The 21,736-nt window shown below is 36.9% G+C and overlaps 1 protein-coding gene across 1 annotated transcript; it reads left to right on the plus strand.

The window, feature by feature from the left end:
* Nucleotides 1-11,493: 11,493 nt before the first annotated feature.
* Nucleotides 11,494-21,736, plus strand: LOC121959937 (GRAM domain-containing protein 2B-like). Its single transcript, XM_088070888.1, has 14 exons — nt 11,494-12,009; nt 12,342-12,467; nt 14,270-14,357; nt 14,448-14,517; nt 14,594-14,697; nt 14,789-14,884; nt 14,971-15,042; nt 16,934-17,014; nt 17,207-17,306; nt 17,694-17,810; nt 19,219-19,291; nt 19,421-19,525; nt 19,668-19,752; nt 20,843-21,736. The coding sequence occupies exons 1-14, from the start codon at nt 11,921-11,923 to the stop codon at nt 20,879-20,881; spliced, it is 1,245 nt and encodes a 414-aa protein (XP_087927014.1). The 5' UTR covers nt 11,494-11,920; the 3' UTR covers nt 20,882-21,736.

The following is a 21,736-nucleotide window of genomic DNA, read 5'->3' on the forward strand; positions in this document are numbered from 1 at the left end:
TCTGAATGTGATGTTTTTTTCCAAACCATACCATGTGCCTTTTCTCCTAATCCTAACCATCCATGGTGGCGTGTGCTTTTCAAGGATCAAGGGTACTTAATTGTCATTCTGACCATGAAAAACAGGAAAAAACGAAATACAGACCTAAGGATCTTAGTGTAATCATAGCATCAGTTCTGGGTAAAATAAATAAATAAATAGAAACCTATAAGAATAAATAATGAGCAATATAAAACCAATCAAAATGTGTTAAAAACAGTAAGACAATAGCAGCATTAAGTGCAGCATGATGAAGTGAAGCATGGAGAAAAGTCAACTGTCCAGAGTTCTGAGGCCTAAGCATAGCAGTGTGGAGCAGTTCATCAGTCTGACAGCATGTGGGTACAGACTGGTTTTGCCTGGATACTGCACAGCTTCCTGACGTCTGGGCGTCGGTTGCCATGTGCTTTTGTTGACGTCCCAGCGTGGGTTACCATGTGCTTGTTTTGCTTATACATAATCACATGTAGCGTAATCCCGTCATTTGGTGGTGTTGACATCACAGTAGTGGCATCTCAGAATATGAATAGCAGACGCAGAAGGATACCTAGAGCGTAATATGTAGACACGGCGGTTCACTGACAAAGGAGCCACATGTGATGACTTGGGATGAGACTGTGTTGGCTTTTCAGCATTTTCCCCAAAAGCAGGGGCAGCCTTGGTGATGACACAATGCTGGTCTGGTCTGGTGGATAGTCCCTCTGTCAGTGGGTTTAGTGAACGGTCACTTGTGGTTTTTGAAGAGAAATGTGGAGACAAATTTATGAATAAGAATTTGTCAAATATTATTAATGTTATTATTAAAATTATTACCAGAGTGACACAGTAAATGGTGCAATTCAGGCTGAGTTTTGTGTCACTAACACTTAATGCATTACTGTTTTATAGCACCTTACCTCCAGCTTTCCTTTGAAAATTTTCGTTTCAAGCTTTCAACATTTTTTTGTGATTTGACACGCACTCACACACACACTCACACACACACACACACTCACACACACACACACACACACACGCACACTCAGATCCTGTCTGTTCTCCGTTAGTGGCAGAGATCAGGTCTACTGGTTAGACTAAACAACAGCATCTGAGTGGATTTTCTGTCCCTCATTAATCATCCTGACAGCCTGAAAAACAACATTTCCTCCTTAATGACTGTATTTGAGTAATCATGTCTGCTTATTTCCATGCAGGCATTGCTCTCTCATTCTGGTTTGTACGTTCTTTCTGCTGCAGTCCGTGTGTGTGTGTGTATTTTGGAGCCCTTTTTTTCGCCTGACCTCCCAAGTCTGTGGCGTGGCGTCTGCTCAGGGTCACGCCGGCCAATTACATTCATGAAGAGGGTGAAAAACCAAAAGGAATGAGGGAATGTGACCGTGAGGCTCCAGATGCGGAAGGCAGAGGATGGTGTCACCCCCCCTCCCCTCTACATGTGGCTAACCCAGCAGCACCCGCTGGCCTCCAGGCCTCCGCTGGTCGCTGCCAAAGCACGTTTTTCCGTTAAGCACCGGGTCTGTGATGCATGAGAGCTGACAAGTGAGCTAGGAGCCCTTCAGAGCACAGCCAGATCAAAACCAGCTGGGGCCATGCACATTAGCAAAGAAACCATAATTGCGTTTGCCCTCTTGTACACCACTAAACTCCCTCTGTCGACATTTTTTTTCTTTTTTTTTTTTACAGCAGACATGAGGAGAGAGGTGGTGGAAGAAGCACTCAGACCTTTTACTTGGGTAAAAGTGGTAATACAACAGTTTAGAAATACTCTGTTACAAGTTAAGTTCCTGCATTCAAATTCTAATATGAAAAGTAGTACAATCAGAGCATACTTAAAGTACCAAAAGTCATAGTACTCACCATATGATTATATAATAGATATAATTGTGTATCATCTGCATAGACAAGGAAAAATTACAGAGTAATTTCTGAAAATGTTGCCTGAGGGAAGCATATTTAAAGTAAATAGAATTGGTCTGATAGATGAATATAATTGTACATCATCTGCATAACAAAGAAACTGCGGATCATCTGCATAACTTTTCACAGGGTCAGTTCTAATAATGTTGCCTGAGGGAGGCATACATACATACATATATATATATATATATATATATATATATATATATATATATATATATATATATATATATATATATATAAATAAAGAACAGAATTGGCCGGAGCACAGAACCTTGTGGAACACTGCAACAAACTTTAACATGCTGAGTTCACACTGAGATCAATCTGATGGGATTTAAACTAGCTTGGTGCAATTTCTTTAAGGCCAAATAAATGTTCCAGTCTCTGTAACAGGGTGTGATGGTCAGCTGTACTTCAGCACACTTAAATGCACTTAGTTACTTTAAATCATAGTAAAGTAAAACGTAGCAACATTGTCAAAATATCAGCATCAACATATACTTAAAGTACCAAAAGTAAATGTACTCACTATGTGGAATGGCTCATTTCAGAATGGGATATCTTGTATTTTTGCTGAATAACTATGGATGCATTTATGTGGAAGCATCATTGCCAGAGTATAAAGTACGATATTTCCCTCTTAAATGTAGTTGAAAAGAATGCAGTAAGTCTTGAAAATAACCTAAATTGTACTTAAGCTCATTGCTTTAGTGAATGTACTATTTTCTACCACTGCTCATATATAAAGGGTACAATAGGTTTTACGCTACACAGTGTTTACAGTGGTAGAAGTATTCAGAACTTTAAGTAGAAATAACAGTGCAAAAAGTAAAGGTGTTAAAAAAACAAAAGTGTTAGCATCAAAATATACAAAGAATGTAACTTAGTATATTTACTCAAGTACTGTACCTCTGCAATTTTGAGGTACTTTACTGGAGTTTAGCCATTTTATGTTACTTTATACTATACTATACTCCAACTTGGAGGCAAATATTGTACTTTACTTCACTACTTTTATTTGATAGCTTTAGCTGCTAGTTATTTCACCTATTGGGATTATTAATACAAAATACAGTCAACTTACACATCATGGTGCATTAATAAAAGTGAAGCCACCCAGCAATATGTACACTAATTAAAATGAGTTTCATCTTTACCAGGTACAGCATCAACCCTTTGAAACCTGAATGAACTGGCTTGATTTCTCTCAAAAACAAGGGAAAAAGGCATTAGGCAGTTTAACAAGAAAGGAACAAAAAAAATTAGCAGGACAGTAAAAAAGTTAGAGTAAAATTACTATTACTTATTTTCAATAAGCTTGCCCCCCCAAAAAAGTAAATAAAAAAAAATATTTATGCATTTTTTTTCTATAACATAATTTAAATATAGAATTCTAAGAATTATGAATAAAGTTTTATGGACATTTTTGACACATTTTTTGTAATATATTATAACCCTCCCAGCTATCTTTTTTTTTGTCACCATTTATTACATTTTTGCAATTTGAGGGAAATTTTAAGTTTATTTATTTCACATTTTCAATAAGAAGCTGAACCAATTTTCTCAGGTGTCAAAGATTTAAATGCTTATAAAAGCTGCCTAAACGTAGCAAAAGAAAACTGATGCCGATCGCCGATCCAGGTGTTAAAGGGTAAAATAATGCACTGATAATTACACACCAATGAGATACATTATTATGAAAAGGGCCAAATTCTGCATTAGGGCTACTTGAATATTTGAATGCAGCACTTTGACTTACAGCAACAGAGTATTAACTGTTAAAAAAGTATAGGGTTTCCTTGAGGAATGTAGTAGTATAAAATATTAGGAAATAAGATAAAGTATGAGCACTTACAAATGCGCAGTAAATGTATTTGAATTCGTTCCACCAGTGGAAAAGAGAGGTCTTTGTGTAGTGGTTCCCTTTTTGTAATTAAATGAATTTGTTGTTGTTTATGGGTAATTTACCATATGAGCATTGTTGCAGTGGATCAACATGTTGTGCGCAGCTCCGTCTGAGAGCGTTTTTCTGTGAGCGCTCAGTCCTGTGGGTGGATGTAAGTGATGGGTTTATGGCGGTTTTTAGAAACATCAGTATAGCACTGGCTGACATCTGTGTCCTCTTTATTTTTGGACCACGAGAACAAGCCCTCTCATAGTCGGATGATGGATGAAGTGATAAAGTTGGACTGAAGACAAAACGAAAGCAGAGGAGTTTATTTCTGGGAAAGCGGGAGTCTGCTATCTGTAACTCGCAGACAATCCAGACAAAAGTATCGAGGGCAGATGTTCATCATTTGTGACTTAGCGATTTTAATGCAAGAAACAATTTCATTATCTCCAAGATTCCTCCGTCTTTTTTCTCTTCTTTTTTTTGCGCTGGTTTAGGCTGATTAAGAGGTTAAAGGCTTGTCATGTGATGAAGGAGCAGCTCCACAGTCTGTCATCATTAATCACTGGAGCTGTCAGGCTGCACCCAGGACTCACTCAGACCAAGCGAGGCAGACCCAGCCTTCACCTCCAAGAACAATACCCAGAGACTTTCCATATATTACAGCAGAATCTGTCCTCTGCACTCTGGGTTTCATTTAGAGAGCTAAATAAAAAAGAGCTGTGGCAACCGAGAGATTAAGAGTTCCTCTGTGAAGGATGAACTGAGGGAACGTGGGTGGGAAGAGTGAATAAATAACCTCTGCCTCCTTCCTTTAAAAAGTCGCCTTTAAGCGGGACATTTGGCCCCCAATTTCTTCTCTGGTTGTGCTTGGCCCCTGTGTGTAACTAATATTAGCTGAAGGAAAGCAGCATGAATGATGAGTTAACTCTTGTATAAATAAGAGTTTTTTGGGAGGAAAAAGACCAGAAACAAATCATAATTGCAAATAAATCATAGATATTAGCATCATGAATGAGTGATGACTAAAGAGGCTGCAAATTATCAGGGGGGAGAGGCTTATGTTTCACTTTTTGACAAGACTATAAATCCTCAGCCATGTTAGAGGCTCTCTGGCTCTATTTTAAGTGAAATGCTAACATTAGGCAGGTTTACATCAGCCCTAAGATTGTGCAAATTGACATTGGGGATATAAAATATGCCTAATGGAAACACATCAGTTTTCAATAAAACTCCCATTTATCGCAAAAAAGTTCTTACGCTCGCATGAGGTGGTATTTCAGGTGATTCTTAAAAGTCATATTTGGCAGTCATCCTGATAAAACACAATTGTGAGATGACTGTTTTTCCACTGAGTGATGTTATGCATCTTCTCCTCTGGTGATAACACTCCAAGAAACATGGTGATGGATGTTCAAAACATCAGCAGCTTTATTTCTATTGAAGCCACCGCACTAGCCGTCATTATTTCCACGCGAGCAATAATCTAAAAGCAAGCCCCTTATGTGTGGGAGCATCCACGTATGAGGGATTTCTGGGAGGTGATAGCATCATGAGGGAGACAGTTCCTACTGACGAGCACCCATAGTATCATGTGACCTAGATAAGACAAAAAAGTGTCTCCATTGCAGTTTTACAAAATGTGTCTTTTTAGAATCGCCAATGATGGCACTAAATTAAACATTAAAGATAAACCAACGTGTTACAATTAATGCAGCAGGGCGGCATGAATGAATGCCAATGGTCATTCCAATCTTCCATTTAGTAAACGTTGAGCTATTTTGCTGGACAAATGAAAAACTTTGACCTGTTGGTAGCCATTATTATTAGCCATATCTTCATATATTGTTATTGCCACATACATAAACTACAGCACATGCATGAAATATTATGTGCTTTCATAAATAATATTTATTCATTTTTATGTGTTACTATTGTTACATATTATATTATAGTTTCCATTATTGTTGCTGTGCACTTTCTCTCTCTCTCTCTCCTCTGTATCATTTTGTCATCTACTGTAATTTTATTGATCTTTATGACATCTGTCAGACATCTGGCATATCTGTCAGTCCTGGAAGAGGGATCCCTCCTCAGTTACTCTTCCTGAGGTTTCTACTTTTTTTTGTCCCCCCTGTTAATGTATTTATGTATTTTTTATGTTATGGATATATTAAGGAAGTCTGGATATAGCCATGGAGTCAGGGCCCTGTCTGTAAGAGCTGCTCATTGGCGTATGAAGCAAAAAAAAAGCTCTTTTTGCGGGTATAGAGTATTTGGATCTGCGGGCCCATGAGGCATGCACACTAGAAACTTAGGGCGGCCGAGTTTGCCTGAGTGGGTAACTTCTGCCGGCGGAGCGACTGACTTCTGGTTTAGCGCTCTGCTAGCTTGAATGGTGGTCTAAAACCTTTAATCTTGAAGCTGTTTTTGACTTTCCAAATATTATTGAAGTGAAAGGTTTAACATCTAGATCGTGGGGTGTGTCAGTTTGCATTGGTTTTGACGCTCACAAAAAGTTATCCACCAGGAAATGAGTCTTTCTGGGCCTGTGGGCATCACACTACAGAGCTCGCCTCTGTGTCATATTTGCATCAGTCTGGCTTGTTTCTTTTTTCCTTCGTCACTGTGAAGGTCTAAGGACAGAGGGATGTCGGGTGCTGTAAACGCCTCTGAGGCAAATTGTGGTTTGTGATATTGGGCTTTATAAATAAAACAGAACTGAGACTGAATTATTTGGACAAAGGTGGAGGAGTCATTACAGCATGATGGTGGAGTCATCAAGCTATAATGATGCAAAATCTACTTAATAGCCAACTGGTATAACTGGCTCAAACATAAAGTAAAAAGCAGCATGAGGAGTATTGCGGTTGGTCACGAGGAGGAGGAGGAGGAGGAGGAGGAGGAGGGGGAGGGGGAGGAGGTGTCTGACAGCACAAATGAGTGACACAAACAGTTAGGGAGTTGGACAGATGAGAGCCACAGGCGCTGGGAGCAGAGGGGGTGTCTGAGGGTCAACACATCGGCCCTGTGCATTGAGTGTGGCCCAGCAGCTGTATGCATAGGGGAGCCTTGGCCTCCTGCTCTGCATGTCAGGGGCCGTGATTAATGACCTGCAGGCCCTTTACCCACCTCCCCCCTCCTCCTTCCCCCGTCCCTACAGAAGTCACTGCAGCCACTGCTCATTTAGCTAATGGACACGGTCGTGGACGGGGCCACATACGAGTGCATGTACATGTGAAATGAAAGCAATTTCCCTCTTACAAAACACCACTTTTTTCCTGGCTCTACAGAGTAATTTCAGGGCGATGATTTCTCAGATTACAGTGTGCCTGTGCAGTGTCTTGACAGAGCTGAGAGGGTGCCCGTGCCTGTGTACTGGTTCCCAGCTTGTCAGGCAGCTGTCGAGGAGTGATTTATGACCACGAGACTCCAACCTGTCTTCACTGCCAGTTCAGTATTGTTACAACTGACAGCTAATGAGGCCAGACATGCTTTCAAGCAGAGCACTTAACAGGACTTCAATCTTCTCCCGTCACGAGTACCATTTTTGCACTCTCTCTCTCTCTCTCACACAGCAGCCGCCTCCTCTCTCTATGCCCGCCTTGTTCTCTGTCTCTCTGTGCTGGAATATCTATAAAGGGCTCCTGCTTCAAGAAGGAGATATTTCTCAAAAAGCAGCAGCAGCAGAGGAGCGTCCTATCTTTCAAATTTGATATAACAAAAAGCCTTTTTTTTAACCTTTTGAAACATGGATCGACATGAGTTTCTTGAGTTACATGCAGACGTTTTTCATCAGTGTTTAAACCTTTGAAAACTGAGCAAATTGGTTTGATTTCTTTTGAAAATGTGGCTAAAAGGCAACGAGCAACTTTGGAACAGTCTTACAAGAACATGAACTGAAAATCAGTAATAAAATAAATAAATAGATAAATATATATATATATGTATATATATATATATATATATATATATAAGTAATTGAGACAAAGAAAACAGATTAAATTATGAGAAATGAAATAATTATCAAAAAATAATTATTTGATTTGATTTTAATTATATATTTAAAGTTTAGATTTACATTTTTATAACTTTTTTTTTAGCCATTTCTTTGGTTTTTATTTTTATTTAACATTTTTTCTTTTCTTTTTTTGTGTGCTTATTTTTAGTTTTTTTTTTACTTTTTTTTTTACAAGTTCTTACTAATTCCTTGCTAATTTTGGGTAATGTCTTCCAAAGTTGCTCATTGCCTTCCTCCCATGTTTTGAATAGAGATTAAACCAGTTTGCTCAGCTTTCAGGGGGTTAACTAGAATTAAAATGTATTTTTACTGCAATATTCTTGCAGAGAGTTAGACGCAGCAACATCAACACTGGGAGGGTCAGGTCACATATTAAACAGAGAGATTTTGGGCTCCTCTGCCAGGAAATTTTGAGCATCAACCACTTAATTTCCTGCATTCGGTTGAATTTTTATGGACCAATTTGTGGCTTTCATGCATCATTTAATAGGAAATGCCTTTATTATTACTTTTTTAATAAATACAAGTCCTCTACTAACACCTAACCCCACCTTCATTTGTATTTGGTGGGAAAAATGCACACATCTAATTATTGGGGGGGGGTGTTCCCTGCATCTCCCCTGAAATCTGCATCTATGTAACATAAGAAAAGTGATACAACTGTCATATCTGAATAAGATGCAAGATGAGGGTTAGCTTAGCTTAGTATAAAGACTGGAAGCAGGGGGAAACAGCTAGCCTGGCTCCAGTATTTCACATTTAATCTACTTTATGCTTCTACTCCTCCACATTTTATAGGAAAATACTTGAAGTCCAGGGACCTTTTGGGTGATAGTAGTATTTGTTTACATGCATTTAAAGGTCCAGTTTGTTGGATTTAGGGTCATATATTGGCAGAAATGGCACATAATATATATGAGTATATACTGTATAAGTATGGGTTTTTGTGTAAAATTAGATTAAATTAGATTGTTGATTGTGTTACCTTAAAATTAGCCATTTATATCAAAATAGGAAGTGGGTCCTTATCTATAGAGATTGCTGTGTTGCATGTTTCTACAGTACGGACAAACCCAAACACTGGCTTTTTGCATTTTTTCATCAGCCTCTGTAGTTAGAAGCCCCCCGCGGCAAAAACGTTACAAAACACAGATTGAATTCTAACCGGGAAAAGTTTCACCTGGTTGCAATTTGGAATCCTCACCACTAGATGCCACTAAATTCCCTTAACACATAGTATAGCCTATTAGTGTTGTGACAATGCTGGAATTTTTAACTTATACAACTTTTGATGCCTCAGGAAAAGTATTGACAGTGAGGGCATAATTTTTTATATTTTTTATAAAATAACAAATATAACAAGGCTACGACATGACAAGGATGTCTTTTCTGTCCTTGGTTAGGAGCTGAGAACTTTGAGTAAACATAATGGATAAAAGACAGTACGGAAAATGACTGGAAACCATTTTGAATATTTTTGAATGGATTTGTATCTATGCATTTTTAATTTTAACAACACTACGACATAACATGATGGAGTGGACATACATATGTTATTGTATCAGAATGGCAATGACAATAGTGCAGTAATTACAGAAGTATGTTGTTTTTTTTAATGTTAGGGACATCAGGCTCGATCACATTTAATTTGACCGCGGTAGCAGCATTTACAGAAGTGCTGTACAGTTTTGAGATACTTTTATTACTTGATTCATTCAATTTCATGGTACTTTATAGCCTACTTCTACTCTACTACATTTCAGAGGTAGATGTTGTAATTTACTTTACGCCACTAAATATATATGACAGCTGGAGTTACTTGTCAGATTTAGATTCTACAAACAAAATGTTTGATCCACATAAAAATCCTGATTATGTTGTAAAACATTAGTAATAATACTTCTACTAAAAAAACTATGAAAGAGACCAGTCTGCCCTATAAATACTTCTTCTTTTCAAATTTCAAGTAAACTTTGTTGTTAATACTTTTGTACTTTTACTTGACTGAAAATTTGACTTTTACTTTTAAGATTGTATTTTTACAGAATGGAAGTGGTACTTTTACTATAGTCAAAGATGTAAATACTTCTTCCAGCACAGTTCAGTGTAGATGTGAGTGAGTGAACAGTCCCTGGAAGTCTCCCAGCTCTCCTGCGCCGTGAATGCACAGGCAGTTTATAACAGAGTCTCTGGCAGCTTTCCAACCTTTAACCCCTTGTTCTTGTCAGCCATGATTAATGGCAGGCTAACTAGCTGCTAGCTCGCAGTGCCGGCTGTGCCATTGTCTCCTGGATACTTAATGAACTCTGACAAGTATTTTCCTCCTGGTGCTGATGTGTTCATTAATGCTGCGACAGTGACTCCTAGTGTTCAATGCTGGAAAATACAGATATTTGCTGTTAAATCATATTAATGTTTCATTATATTTAATAAATTGCAGAACTGAGGCCCATAACTCAAGGCCTTTTTTTGTGTTATTTAGTATGCAGATAGCAATGTAGCTGTTTTAGACATTTAAAGGTCCAGTGACTGGGATTTAGGGGGATATATCCGCAGGAATTGAATATAATATTCATAATATATTATTATATTATTTCATTAGTGTATAATAAAGGACCTGAAAGCAAACGGTTTTTTGGTTTTTTTTGCTGATATCTGCACTTTATGTAAGATATGTAGTACTGCTACTTGCAACCAAAGGATCTCCATACTTCTTTTTTATTTTATTTTATTTTATTTTATTTATTTCTTTTTGCTTGTTATTTGTTCTGTCAGTCATTTCATACATGGCTCAAGTATATTTAGAAATTCAATCACATAACAAACAACAACAACAGCAAAATATAACATTAAAAACAAGACATAAGAAAAACAAAAAAGACTTAACAAAGGCAAACACCATGCAGGATAAACTTTATACATACATAAGGGGTATCGAACCAAAGTATAAAACAAAAATATTTAAAGTTTTACAAATGTCCAGTGCTTTTTCAGCTTTGCCATCTGTCATCTGTGTAATGTTTAGATATAATGTCCTGTTTCTGTTTTCAATTCTTGTATTTTTTGGTGCATTTACATTTATGAATGTAATATTTTTCACACAAAAAAATGGTTTCCGAACAGATTTTTCACACAATCAACTCCATTTTTATCATTTTTTTCTAATTGAACCCTTAAACCAGTCAGTGTTTTAAATTAATGTTCTGTTTCCATCCAAAATAGTTTGATGCCAAGCTATTCAGAGAATAAGTGACAAATACTTTAGTTTCTTTTTTGTAATATACTTTTTATTGGCATTTTGCATTAAACATTCAGTGTATCTATACAAGAGGTATACATTGTTGTCGCTGATATTTTCAGCGGTACACACAGAGAAGTAAAAAAAGGAAATTTTATTATAAATAAAAAAATAATAATAATAAATGAAAAAATATGTTGTAGACCGTTAAGTAAATACTTTAGTTTAATTACTAAAAAAGACACAATTTTCATCCACATCTTAATACTTCTTCAACCTCTGTCAGCACAGTCACGTGACACGTGAACGCACAGACATGACATCATCAGATCTCTGCTTCCCCCTGCTGGAAGTTTCTCCCAAACACACTCTGAAGTAAGAAATGTCCAAAGTGTGTAAAGTAGTTTTGTAGCAGGAAGCTGACTAACGACATAAAGAGTTTGGAACCGTTTACGCACAGTATATGGATCGTTTTTACGCAAAGATTTTACGCAAAGGTCAACCTTGTGGAAAGTTATATATTCCAATTTGAAAATAGGGAAATTCTGTATCTCTGCAAGCTTTATGACACGATTCAAACACCCCCAGCAGGACTCGGCTTCTCCCCACTGGTTCCTGATATTGTTCCCTGCTGCTCCCTCCCCTTTCCCGGCTCCTCCTCTGCCGGGCTTCTCGGTCCACCGAAGCCGATCTTCCCAAAACTTTCCGTGCCAGGGCTTCCTGTTCAAAAAAAAGCTCCTAGTGTTGTATGTAGGCACAGAATTGGTGCCGATGTAGGGAGACGCGTAAAAGATATGAAATATAAAAAAAAAAGATGGTACTGATGACCGAGCAGGCGGACAGACCTCTGACCCCGTTATCCGCACCGGAGCAACTTTCCAACAAGGACTCCCGGGGGACTCGGTAAGTCTGGATCAGATGGAGAGGAAGGGCCCGGGCTCTTTCTCAGGCCTCATGGATTCTGATTATTTGCATTCATATCCTGTTTTTTTTTTTTTTTAATTAAAGGGACGCGCTCACTTTTAACGGGCGCATACGTGGCAACACATCGAGTTGATTTGCATCTAGAAGACAAAACGTTTCATATACTTTATGTTTATGAATAATAGTATGTGGTATGGTGAGGCTATTTCATGCGTTACTTGCAGATATCATACTTAGAGACCCTTAAGTCTTGTGCAGGTGGTTGTTGTGCAGGACAGGACAGAGGACACTGTCCTGTGTGATGTGTGCAGGTCTGAGTTGGAGAATGGAGGTGAGAGGAGACAGAGGAGACACAGAGGCTCACCTGCAGACCTCCTGCTGTGTCCAGAGTCAGAGGCAGACCCCTCAGAGAGCAAGAGGAAACCAGCTGGCATGAGGTGAGCAATAATGAACCTAATATAACCACTACAGCTGAGAGGATCACGCAGTTAATAGTGTTGAAGTTATTTTCGAAGCAAGAAAATTCCACAAATTCTTTAGTTCCAGCCTCTTTGAGTGCTGTGTCCACGCATTTTCTCTGCTTTGACTCATTTTAAAGAGACTTTTTTTAAGGTTTGAATTGCTGGTTGCACACAACAAGACATTTAAAGATGTCACTTTAAACTTTAGACTTCACTATTTTGTAATGAGTTGAAAAGATAATCAGCAGATTTTTATTTATTTATTTTAGACTTAATTTAAATGAATCAAATATCTAACCTGTGTGTGTCTGTCCATGCTTAAACTCTACATGTTTATTCCTGTATATATGCTCTTTATTTAGATCGTTTATATATATTAAGTAATTAAGTAACTAATCATTAGTTTTGCCTATGGACCTACTGCACACATGCCCAGGGGCCCTAAGTGCAGGGCCCCCCCTAGTCTTCATTTGCAAAATGTTGCTTGACGAGACATGTACTGACCACAAAGACCCAAAAATTGACCACAAAGATATGACAACAAAGAGCCACGAAACAACTTCAAAGAGATGGAAAACAACATAGAGACACAAAAAAAATTCACAACAATTGCAAAATGAGGCAAAAAATAACTAGGAGACACAACATGACAACAGGAGACATAAAATGACAACAAAGATACATGAAATGACAACAAAAAGAAGCACAATGACTACAAAGAGACACAAAGCAACTATAAAGAGAGACTTAAAATGACCACAAAAACACTGCAAAAAGACCCCAGATGACATCAAAATGACAACAAAGAGACATAAAATGACTACAAAGAGAAATGAATACTACAAAGGGGAAACAAAATGACTAGAAAGAGTCAGAAAATGACTCAAAAGAGACACAGAACAACTACAAAGAGACATTTAAAAATACCTCAAAGAGATGCAAAACGACCACAAAGTGATTCAAAATGACCACAGAAAGATGCAAAATGACCACAAAATGATGCAAAAGGTGCAAAACAACCACAGACACAAAACAACAACAAAGAAACACAAAACCATGGTGAGATGCTCAACGACAACAAAGAGACACAAAACAACAGAAAGCTGCTAAACAAATAAAGTTTGCCCGTCTTGCATTTATGTAGGAGAGGTGGTGTGGCCTTTTTGCATGTTTGTGACCATGGGCTCATTTTCTCAAACCCCCTAAAACCTTAATGTTTTTGACATGCAAAAACATTTGGACCTTAATTCATAATAAATTTAAACTTTGTAGTCTTTGAATTGGTGTCATGTGGGTCTTTTCTCATAAAGTGTGGCCTTTATGGCATTTTTTTTAGATATATTCTCCTCCTAAGAGGTTTATTTTAAGTATTACTTTGAAATACCATAAAGAAATCCAAAGAATATGAAATTTGTTTTCTTTAAATTTAAATCACACAGTAGGCTACACTGGATAATATCACTTAAGTTGTCAAAACAACACTGCAGTTCCAGTTAACGTCTGTATACCTGCATGAGCAAAGTGCTGTTTACAGATTTGGCTGTTGCTGTGTAAGCAGTCCTTACGTAACTGCAGCTGACACCACACACAGCCAAATGAAGGACGTTTACTTTTGCCTAATACTCCATTATTTCTGTGAGCCAGAGCATACGTATCATGTTGATATCACGAGTCATGACGCGTAACTGGCCTACAATAGCTCATTTATCTCAGCTGTCCTCCTCTTTCAGGTGTTACTGTGCTATTTAAACAAAAACACTGACCTTTTCAATTGTTAGATTGAAACCAGTGGAGCAGCTTTCTCCAGTGCTGAGTCCGAGTGACTGCGAAACAAAGTTTCAACGGAAAAAAACCCAGCCTGGTCACGTAGGAACACATCTAATCTAATCATCAAATTCTTAACACGTTACTTTTTTTTGCATTTTCTTCACAAACTATCTTTCTGTTTCTTTCCAGTTATCAAAGACAAACGCCCAGTATCATAAGTTATTCAAGGAGGTCAGCAAAGATGAGTCGCTCAAACAAAGTACGTTTTTGATTTTTTTTTTTTCTCACATAAAGAAGCAGATAAATGTCACTAAGCGTGTGTTTGTGGCCGACAGGTTACACATGTGCCCTGCAGAGAGACATCTTATATCAGGGCAAAATGTTTGTCTCTGATAACTGGATCTGTTTCCACTCCAAAGTCTTTGGCAGAGATACAAAGGTAGAGTATGATACTGACTGGGACTGTGATAAGGTTCATGTTTTATGGCTGAGTTCTTTGTTGTAACTCGATGGTGTTTTTTTTAAACTAGATTTCCATCCCGGTGATGTCTGTGACATTTATTAAAAAAACTAAAACTGCGTTATTGGTGCCAAACGCCCTCGTGATTGAAACTACAAGCGATCAGGTGAGAAGACTGTTGACACAATCAATTTTTTTTACACTTTTGATGTGAACAGTAAAGTGATTCTACTTTAAAATAATGTCTTCCAGCATGTGTTTGTGTCCTTCCTCTCACGAAACACCACCTACAAACTTCTGAAGACCATCTGCATTCATCTGGAGGTAAATATCATCTTTAACCCTCAGGGCCCGCTTTAATACAACACACAATCATATTGATTTGCGCACAAAATATGCTCAGACTAACTTTCATCGAGTTATTTTTTTTAAACCAATATCAGTCCTAATTATAAATATCAAATATTCATTAATTCTCAGAATTTTACCCTTTAAATGTCAGGTTTTTGTCATGATGCCACTATGTTTTTAGATGAAGAGAAAACACAAAAAATGAATTATTTTCAATATACTGCATGCAAAGAAGATTTTTGTGTTCTCACAGCCTGGGATATGTCAATGATTTGCAGCAACATTGATTTTTATACTTTTTTTGTGCAGTGTCAAATATTCACACCTATACACACAAAATGCGCTTTCCAAATCAGGCTATTAAAAAAAACATTAACACGACTTTCTACTTTCATTGAACTTACTTTTTAACCAACATTATTTCTAATCAGAAGCATCAATTATTCATTAATTTAGTCTTCCGAATTTTCAACCCTTTAAATGCCAGTTTTTTTTCATGATGCCACTGTGTTTTTAGATTTAATATACTACATGCAAAGTGTATATATATATATATATATATATATATATATATATATATATATATATATATAATTTTAATTTTCTTTGGGATTATTACAGCCTGGGATATGTCAATGATTAGCAGCAACATTGATTGTGTCCACCTAGTGGAAATACCATGTGTTTTCACCGTATACCAACTATGGTAAAAATGGCATCTTCAGAAGGAAAATAGTAAAAAATGACAAATTCCGAGTCAAAAGCCATGAATGACACCCAGAAATAATACAATGCATGTTTTTATGCTTCGATGTCTCTTTGAATGGGTTTCAGTGGAGCATTTTTTCCATTTAATAGCATGAATGTAACAATTTAGTTTCCGGAGTATGTTTTAGACTTATTGAAGGAGCTGAGCTGGAAATTCTAAGATTAAACAAAAATACACAATCTTGTCAAAATGTATGCCATATGCATGAACACTGCCAGAATGACCCAAAAAATGAAGAATAAAAAGCACATTAAATAATAGTTTCTAGGAGTTACTTAAAATACTTATTTGTCCGAATTAATTTGCTCATTAATTGTCTGAAGAAAAGTCATCAACAACTGTTTTGATGGTTGATAAATCATGAAAAGGATCTACATGAGATATTTGGAATATTAATATAGCAGCAAACCACTGTTTGCTATGTAAACACACGGTGTAGTAATGGGCAGAGAATGAAGTCACGCCACCTCTGTGTGTGTGTGTGTGTGTGTGTGTGTGTTTAATCTGAGTTTTTCTGTGGTTTGTTGTGGTGAGCCGGTCCTGCAGCTTGTATATGTTGCACGGTTGTAACCATAGATGCCATCTATGTGGGGGTGGGGGGGGACATTGGGTTTTATGCCCCCCAAAAGTAACGCCGTGGTATGATATGGCTGTTTAGCAGTGGCCATCAGAGCCCATTAAATCCTATAATATTCTATTAACAGTAATTTAGGAATAAAATGTTTTTTCAGGGACAAATTTAGTTGCTACATATCTGCAGACTTCACAGGGCTGCCTATTAGTAATTCAAAATAACTTAAAAATAATTAGTAGCCACTCGCCCTGCTGATGAAGGATACAAATGTATCTGACATCAAAGCTCAACAGTTTTCGTCTGATCTGAAAATGTCCCATAACTTCAGAAAGGTTGAAAAGTCAAATTTTTTGACAGCTTGTCAGGCTTTATCCAAAGTTAACAGCTTCATAAAGTGATATTATTTCAGAGTTATGTTTATTGCATGTTCTGTTGCTGCAAATTGGAAAAATTAAAGATTAATACTGTTTTAAAAAATATATTTTTTTCCACATACTGATGTATGTACTCTGTGATTCCAGGTGGATAAAACATGTAACAGCCCCAATATTTCCTCCTGTGAGACCAGCTTCAGGGTAAAATGTCCATCGTCGCTTCCTCTGGTCAGTCAGGAGTTTTTTTTGTCCTGTTTTATGGGATGTTTTTGCACAGGATGTATTTATTATTCTGTATTTTCCATTGTGATAAAAGATGTACAGAAGTGCCTTGTTCTCAGAAGTGCCTTGTTCTCATGCTATACAATACTCTCCCTGCATGTGGTATCCATTGTATATTTTCCTGTACGTGCGCTGCAGGACTTCTCCGACCTGGACGGGGTTGTGCAACAAAGGCGTCAGGAGATGATGGAGAGCAGCAGCTCTGGCTCCCAAACTCCAGATTATGACAAAATAAATGGTGTGTGACCCATCTTGATCCCTCTTATGTATACTTACACTTTCCAACATGTACTCTAATCTGCTGTACACACTTGTAGTGTTTTTCCTTTCTCCAAAAGGTGCCAGGTGTCATTGTGGCTCAGACAGCTTTTGGTTTGCAAATAGTTGGAGTGAAGCTGAGTGAAATATGAGCCATTGAGGCTTTTTTTTTTAAAGACAGTTGGCATGAAAACAATGATGATGTTACTAAATGATGAATAGAATCTCCAGTTTATTGTTTATTATCAGCTGTTTCATCTCAAAGCAAACATGGAGTACACGTTGAGCCATGACGTTTGTTAGTCTATTAATAATATTTACTCATAGGCAGCGGGAGTCACGGGTTCTTTCCTGTTTGTTTGAGCAGACTTCACCGGCCTCCCGGATACATTTCTGAGTGCAGTGAAGAGCGGAGAGGTTTCAGTGCACGCAGACATTCACCTCCAGAGTCCAAGCCCAAAACACGGAGCTGCCCTCAAAAATGGTACTTTAATACTGGATCTTTTTGAGTTCAAAAAAGCTTTATTCAGAGTCAGTGGAAGATTAGTTCCTTTAGGCAAATACTCATGCTTTCTTGCTGAGATTAAAAGACTGACACCACTCTCATGCCTGGACAGTTAAAATTGACCACCAGCAACTGGTTAGCTTAGCTTAGCATAAAGACTAGAAACAGAAATTATTATTATTATTGCTGAAATGAATTTAACTGCCCTGGTAAACCACAACGTTTCATCTTTACACTTTTCAAAACAAGATATAGTGTTCACTATTGAGCTTTAAAGATGCTGTAGGCAGTTTTTGTTACATTTGGACATCTAGCTCTTTCTGTTTCTCTTTCTATATTTCCAGTCTTTTTGCAAAGCTAAGAAAACAAACAATTTAATTTAAAATGGCTAAAAATGTAATAATGATGTGTTTATTGTTTAAAATATGTTCCAAGAAGTTTGCAAGTGATATGGTTTTAATATATAGCTTATTCTACATTTACTAAACACCAGGAGGTATGTAAGAGTGTTTGGATAAACACACATTTTAGCTTTAATTAACACAAAAAAATGGAACGTAAAAAACAAAAGGCAGAGACTCCAACTTGTTTTAACCCTTCAGTTTTCGCATGGAGTAAACAAAAAACACGAGAAGTGAGTTGTAAATGTGTTGATAGGTGGATTTTCCAACCCAGTCACATGAAAAAATGCTGCTGTTGTTTGATTTTGCATACCTCTGATTATGTGGCAGAAACTTTTAAATTTGCTAGAACGATACATTTTGTTATCTCTACAATATGCATTTATTTCTAAATTCCCATGTCACAATTTCCATCCAAGCACATGTTCTTCCTAAACATTCAAACTTTGCTTGCATCAGGTAGATAACGATAAGCAGCAAGACGATGAATCACAGGCCCCTGAATTGAATCGAATTAGGATCGTATCGTAACAGACTTTGTGAAATCAGCAAATATCGTATTTCAACGAAACTCATGATTCACACGCCATAAAACACCAATGTTTGGTGACGAAAGAGCTGCCATCCACCATCCCCTCCAGCTCCAGACTACTGCTGATATACTACGTCACTTTAGAAACGCTGATATGATATATATGAAATGTGAAAATGTACTGTATAAAAGAAAGAAATGTACAATGCCAACATTTCCTTTTGGTGACTGGGCTGGGATTGTTTTACTTTTGGATGGATTCAGGCTAGCTGTTTCCCTGTTTCCAGTCTTAATACGGAAATACGGAAAGTACGGACACGATAGTGGCATTAGGCTTCTTATAAAATGCATGACAACAAACTAGCATATTTTCCCAAATGTCAAAATATTCTTTTTAATGTTGCAGCACATTTATTTATTTCTGTTGCAATTTTTAAATAGTTTTTCATTGTAGGGTCGACAAAGCTCAAAGACAAACCCTCACAGCCGATGTCGTTACAAGTCATCCTCCTCATCTATCTGTTTTTGTGAGTAACCATTCATTACGTGGAATACGAGACTCGGACAACACCATTGATGGATTAATTTTCACGATCTGGGGCATGTTAGTAATTGTTCTGTTTGAATGTTTGATGTTTGTGTGTGTCTCCTCACAGAGTTAGTATTCTCGTCTTGTCCTCCTGTTACATGGCTTTCAAGATTGTTGCTCTTGAGCATCGTTTGAACTCGCTGGTGTCCATGGGGGAGCACGTTCGTACTGAGTAAGAGTTCACGTTATTGAGGTGCTATCGGTGTCGGAGTCACCACACTGTGAGATAATGCACTCTTATTGTTTTATTTCTTCTTGGTCACGCATCGTCACACTTTTTTTGATTTATGATTGACGTGCAGATATTCTTGCAGGAACGCAGTGAGCCACAGGCCGCAGGAAGAAGTGAATGCTGAGATTTATGGAGAACTTTCTACCAACTTGTTCAAGCTAGAAAAGGTTCGTCCAGTTTCCACACTCTTGCAAAAATGTCTCATTTGAAATTCAGTGGTTTCATATACACCATCTCATTTATCTAAATGTTCTGAATTGGTTTGCACAAAAAATGTTTCACACTTTTAAAACAAAAAGGGTGTGACTGGAGTGCAGCGATTCACTCTTTGAAACCTGAGCAACTTCATTTCTTTAAAAAACAGAAGAAGGCAGTGAGCAACAAAATAAGACATGACTCCTAAAATTAGCAAGTAATTAGTAAAAAGTACAAGAACATTTGCTGAAACTAAATTGAAAACATTTTTTTAAAAAAGGCAAAAATAAAAAAAGGAAATAACCTTGTAAAAGTGACTGAAAAATATATATAATTGTGTAAGATGATTTTAAACATGTAATTATGATAATTATAAATATAGTTTTTCCCTATTAATTCTTTTTGGAATGAATGAATCTTTATTTTGAACATGTACAAAAACACAGATAAATGCAAACAAGCCTTAAGTGCAATGAACAAAAACAAAAAGACAAAAAAAGTATATAACAATAACAAATATTCAAACCTCTTGAGGTTAAATATCCCATATTTGAAAAGGACTATGAAGAAGTACATACTTCTTTATTTCGTTAACTATGAATAGACATTTTTAATTATCTTCTTTATAAATCGTTTTCTAAATTTCCTAATTTCTTGCAATTTATAAAGCATTTCTTACCAATTTAGTTTTTGCTTTTTTTCAGTGTTTTTCAAGAAATTCCACGGATTTGCTCACAGTTCAAAGCTGTAAATACTTTTGAAAACAGCACAAGAAAAATGATGTCGCTCAAAGTTTCAAAGTGTTAATAAAAACAATATGGAGGTCTCGGTTCCATACAATAAGTTATTAGTTTTAGTTATAGTTGAGAAATAGCTTATTGGCTTTCTTGCTGCGTGGTACATTAGCAGATTGACAGCAGCTGTTCTCACAGACATGGATGTGAGCTGGTGAGTGGAGACATACAGTTGCATGGCAGAAATTCTGTTTATTACATTTTTTATTTATTTATTTTTTTTCAATTTTAGAATATTTTCAGATATTTTTCATCTTTTAAATCCTAGATCCAAAGAAGTCTGCGGAAGCTACTTGAAGAGACTTAAAAGAAGACTTTTTGTCTGTCCGGACAGAAGCTTTAATTTCTTACGACTAATTTATCGTTTTTTCGGCAGTGATTAGAATTGGTAATAGATTTGCTCTAGAGCTCATAGAAAGCTTTCTTAAAACTGCCTTAACTTAAATTTGAATTGTGCAATAACAGCTTCTTTCCTCTCTCTTTACTCAGGACTATTTTATCACTCTTTCTAAACTAAATACTGTGCTGGAGTTTGAACTGTAGCAGCATGTTAGTGTTAGTGATGCAAGTGTAGGCAGAATATGCAGTGCAGTATTTATCTAAGAGCTTTTATTTTGCATTTCGCAATAATGGGATTTTTTTAAAAGGTCCAAAGGTCATATTTCAATGTTTTAAAACATTTCCTTAAAAGGTCAACATGTGCTGTTTTTATGTTTGTTTGTGTTAAATTTTAGATGAGTTTTATTTATGTTATGTATATAAATCAGTCAGATAGGGATGTATGTACAATATCTGCTTATGACATTTAAAGGCAACTTCTTTTTGTAGTGTGTGCAGGATTGAAAGATAGAAATGGGGCTGTCAGGGTTGTGTGAGTAGAGTTTTGCTGAATGAAAAGTTTAATAGATATTTATGTCGTGAATTTGTCCCAATCTGTACTTTAGAAGAGCTCATTGAGGAGCTCCTCAGCTGGTCATAATTTATAAAACATGTCCTGAACATTTCCACAGAAACTTTGATTGTTGTTTATGTTGACTGTTTAGCTGTCAGTCATTTCAGGAGCAACAGTATAAAAAAAGAGCTTTATGGTGATTGTTCACATTCAGATCACACACTGTTGTTTGTATCACAGTCCTGAAATAAATGCCTCTCATCCAGTTTA

This window comes from Plectropomus leopardus, chromosome 20 (genome assembly GCF_026936395.1).
Source record: "Plectropomus leopardus strain MGB_pleo_1.0 chromosome 20, ASM2693639v1, whole genome shotgun sequence".
Classification (NCBI taxonomy): Eukaryota; Metazoa; Chordata; class Actinopteri; order Perciformes; family Serranidae; genus Plectropomus; species Plectropomus leopardus.

What these genes read in the sequence shown, in the direction of transcription:
- LOC121959937 (XM_088070888.1), top strand. Translation starts at nt 11,921, where the DNA reads ATGGTACTGATGACCGAGCAGGCGGACAGACCTCTGACCCCGTTATCC. An exon ending in TCTTTGGCAGAGATACAAAG is followed by an intron (nt 14,698 to 14,788) that starts GTAGAGTATGAT and finishes TTTTTAAACTAG; the next exon opens with ATTTCCATCCCGGTGATGTC. An exon ending in CGGAGCTGCCCTCAAAAATG is followed by an intron (nt 17,811 to 19,218) that starts GTACTTTAATAC and finishes TTTTCATTGTAG; the next exon opens with GGTCGACAAAGCTCAAAGAC.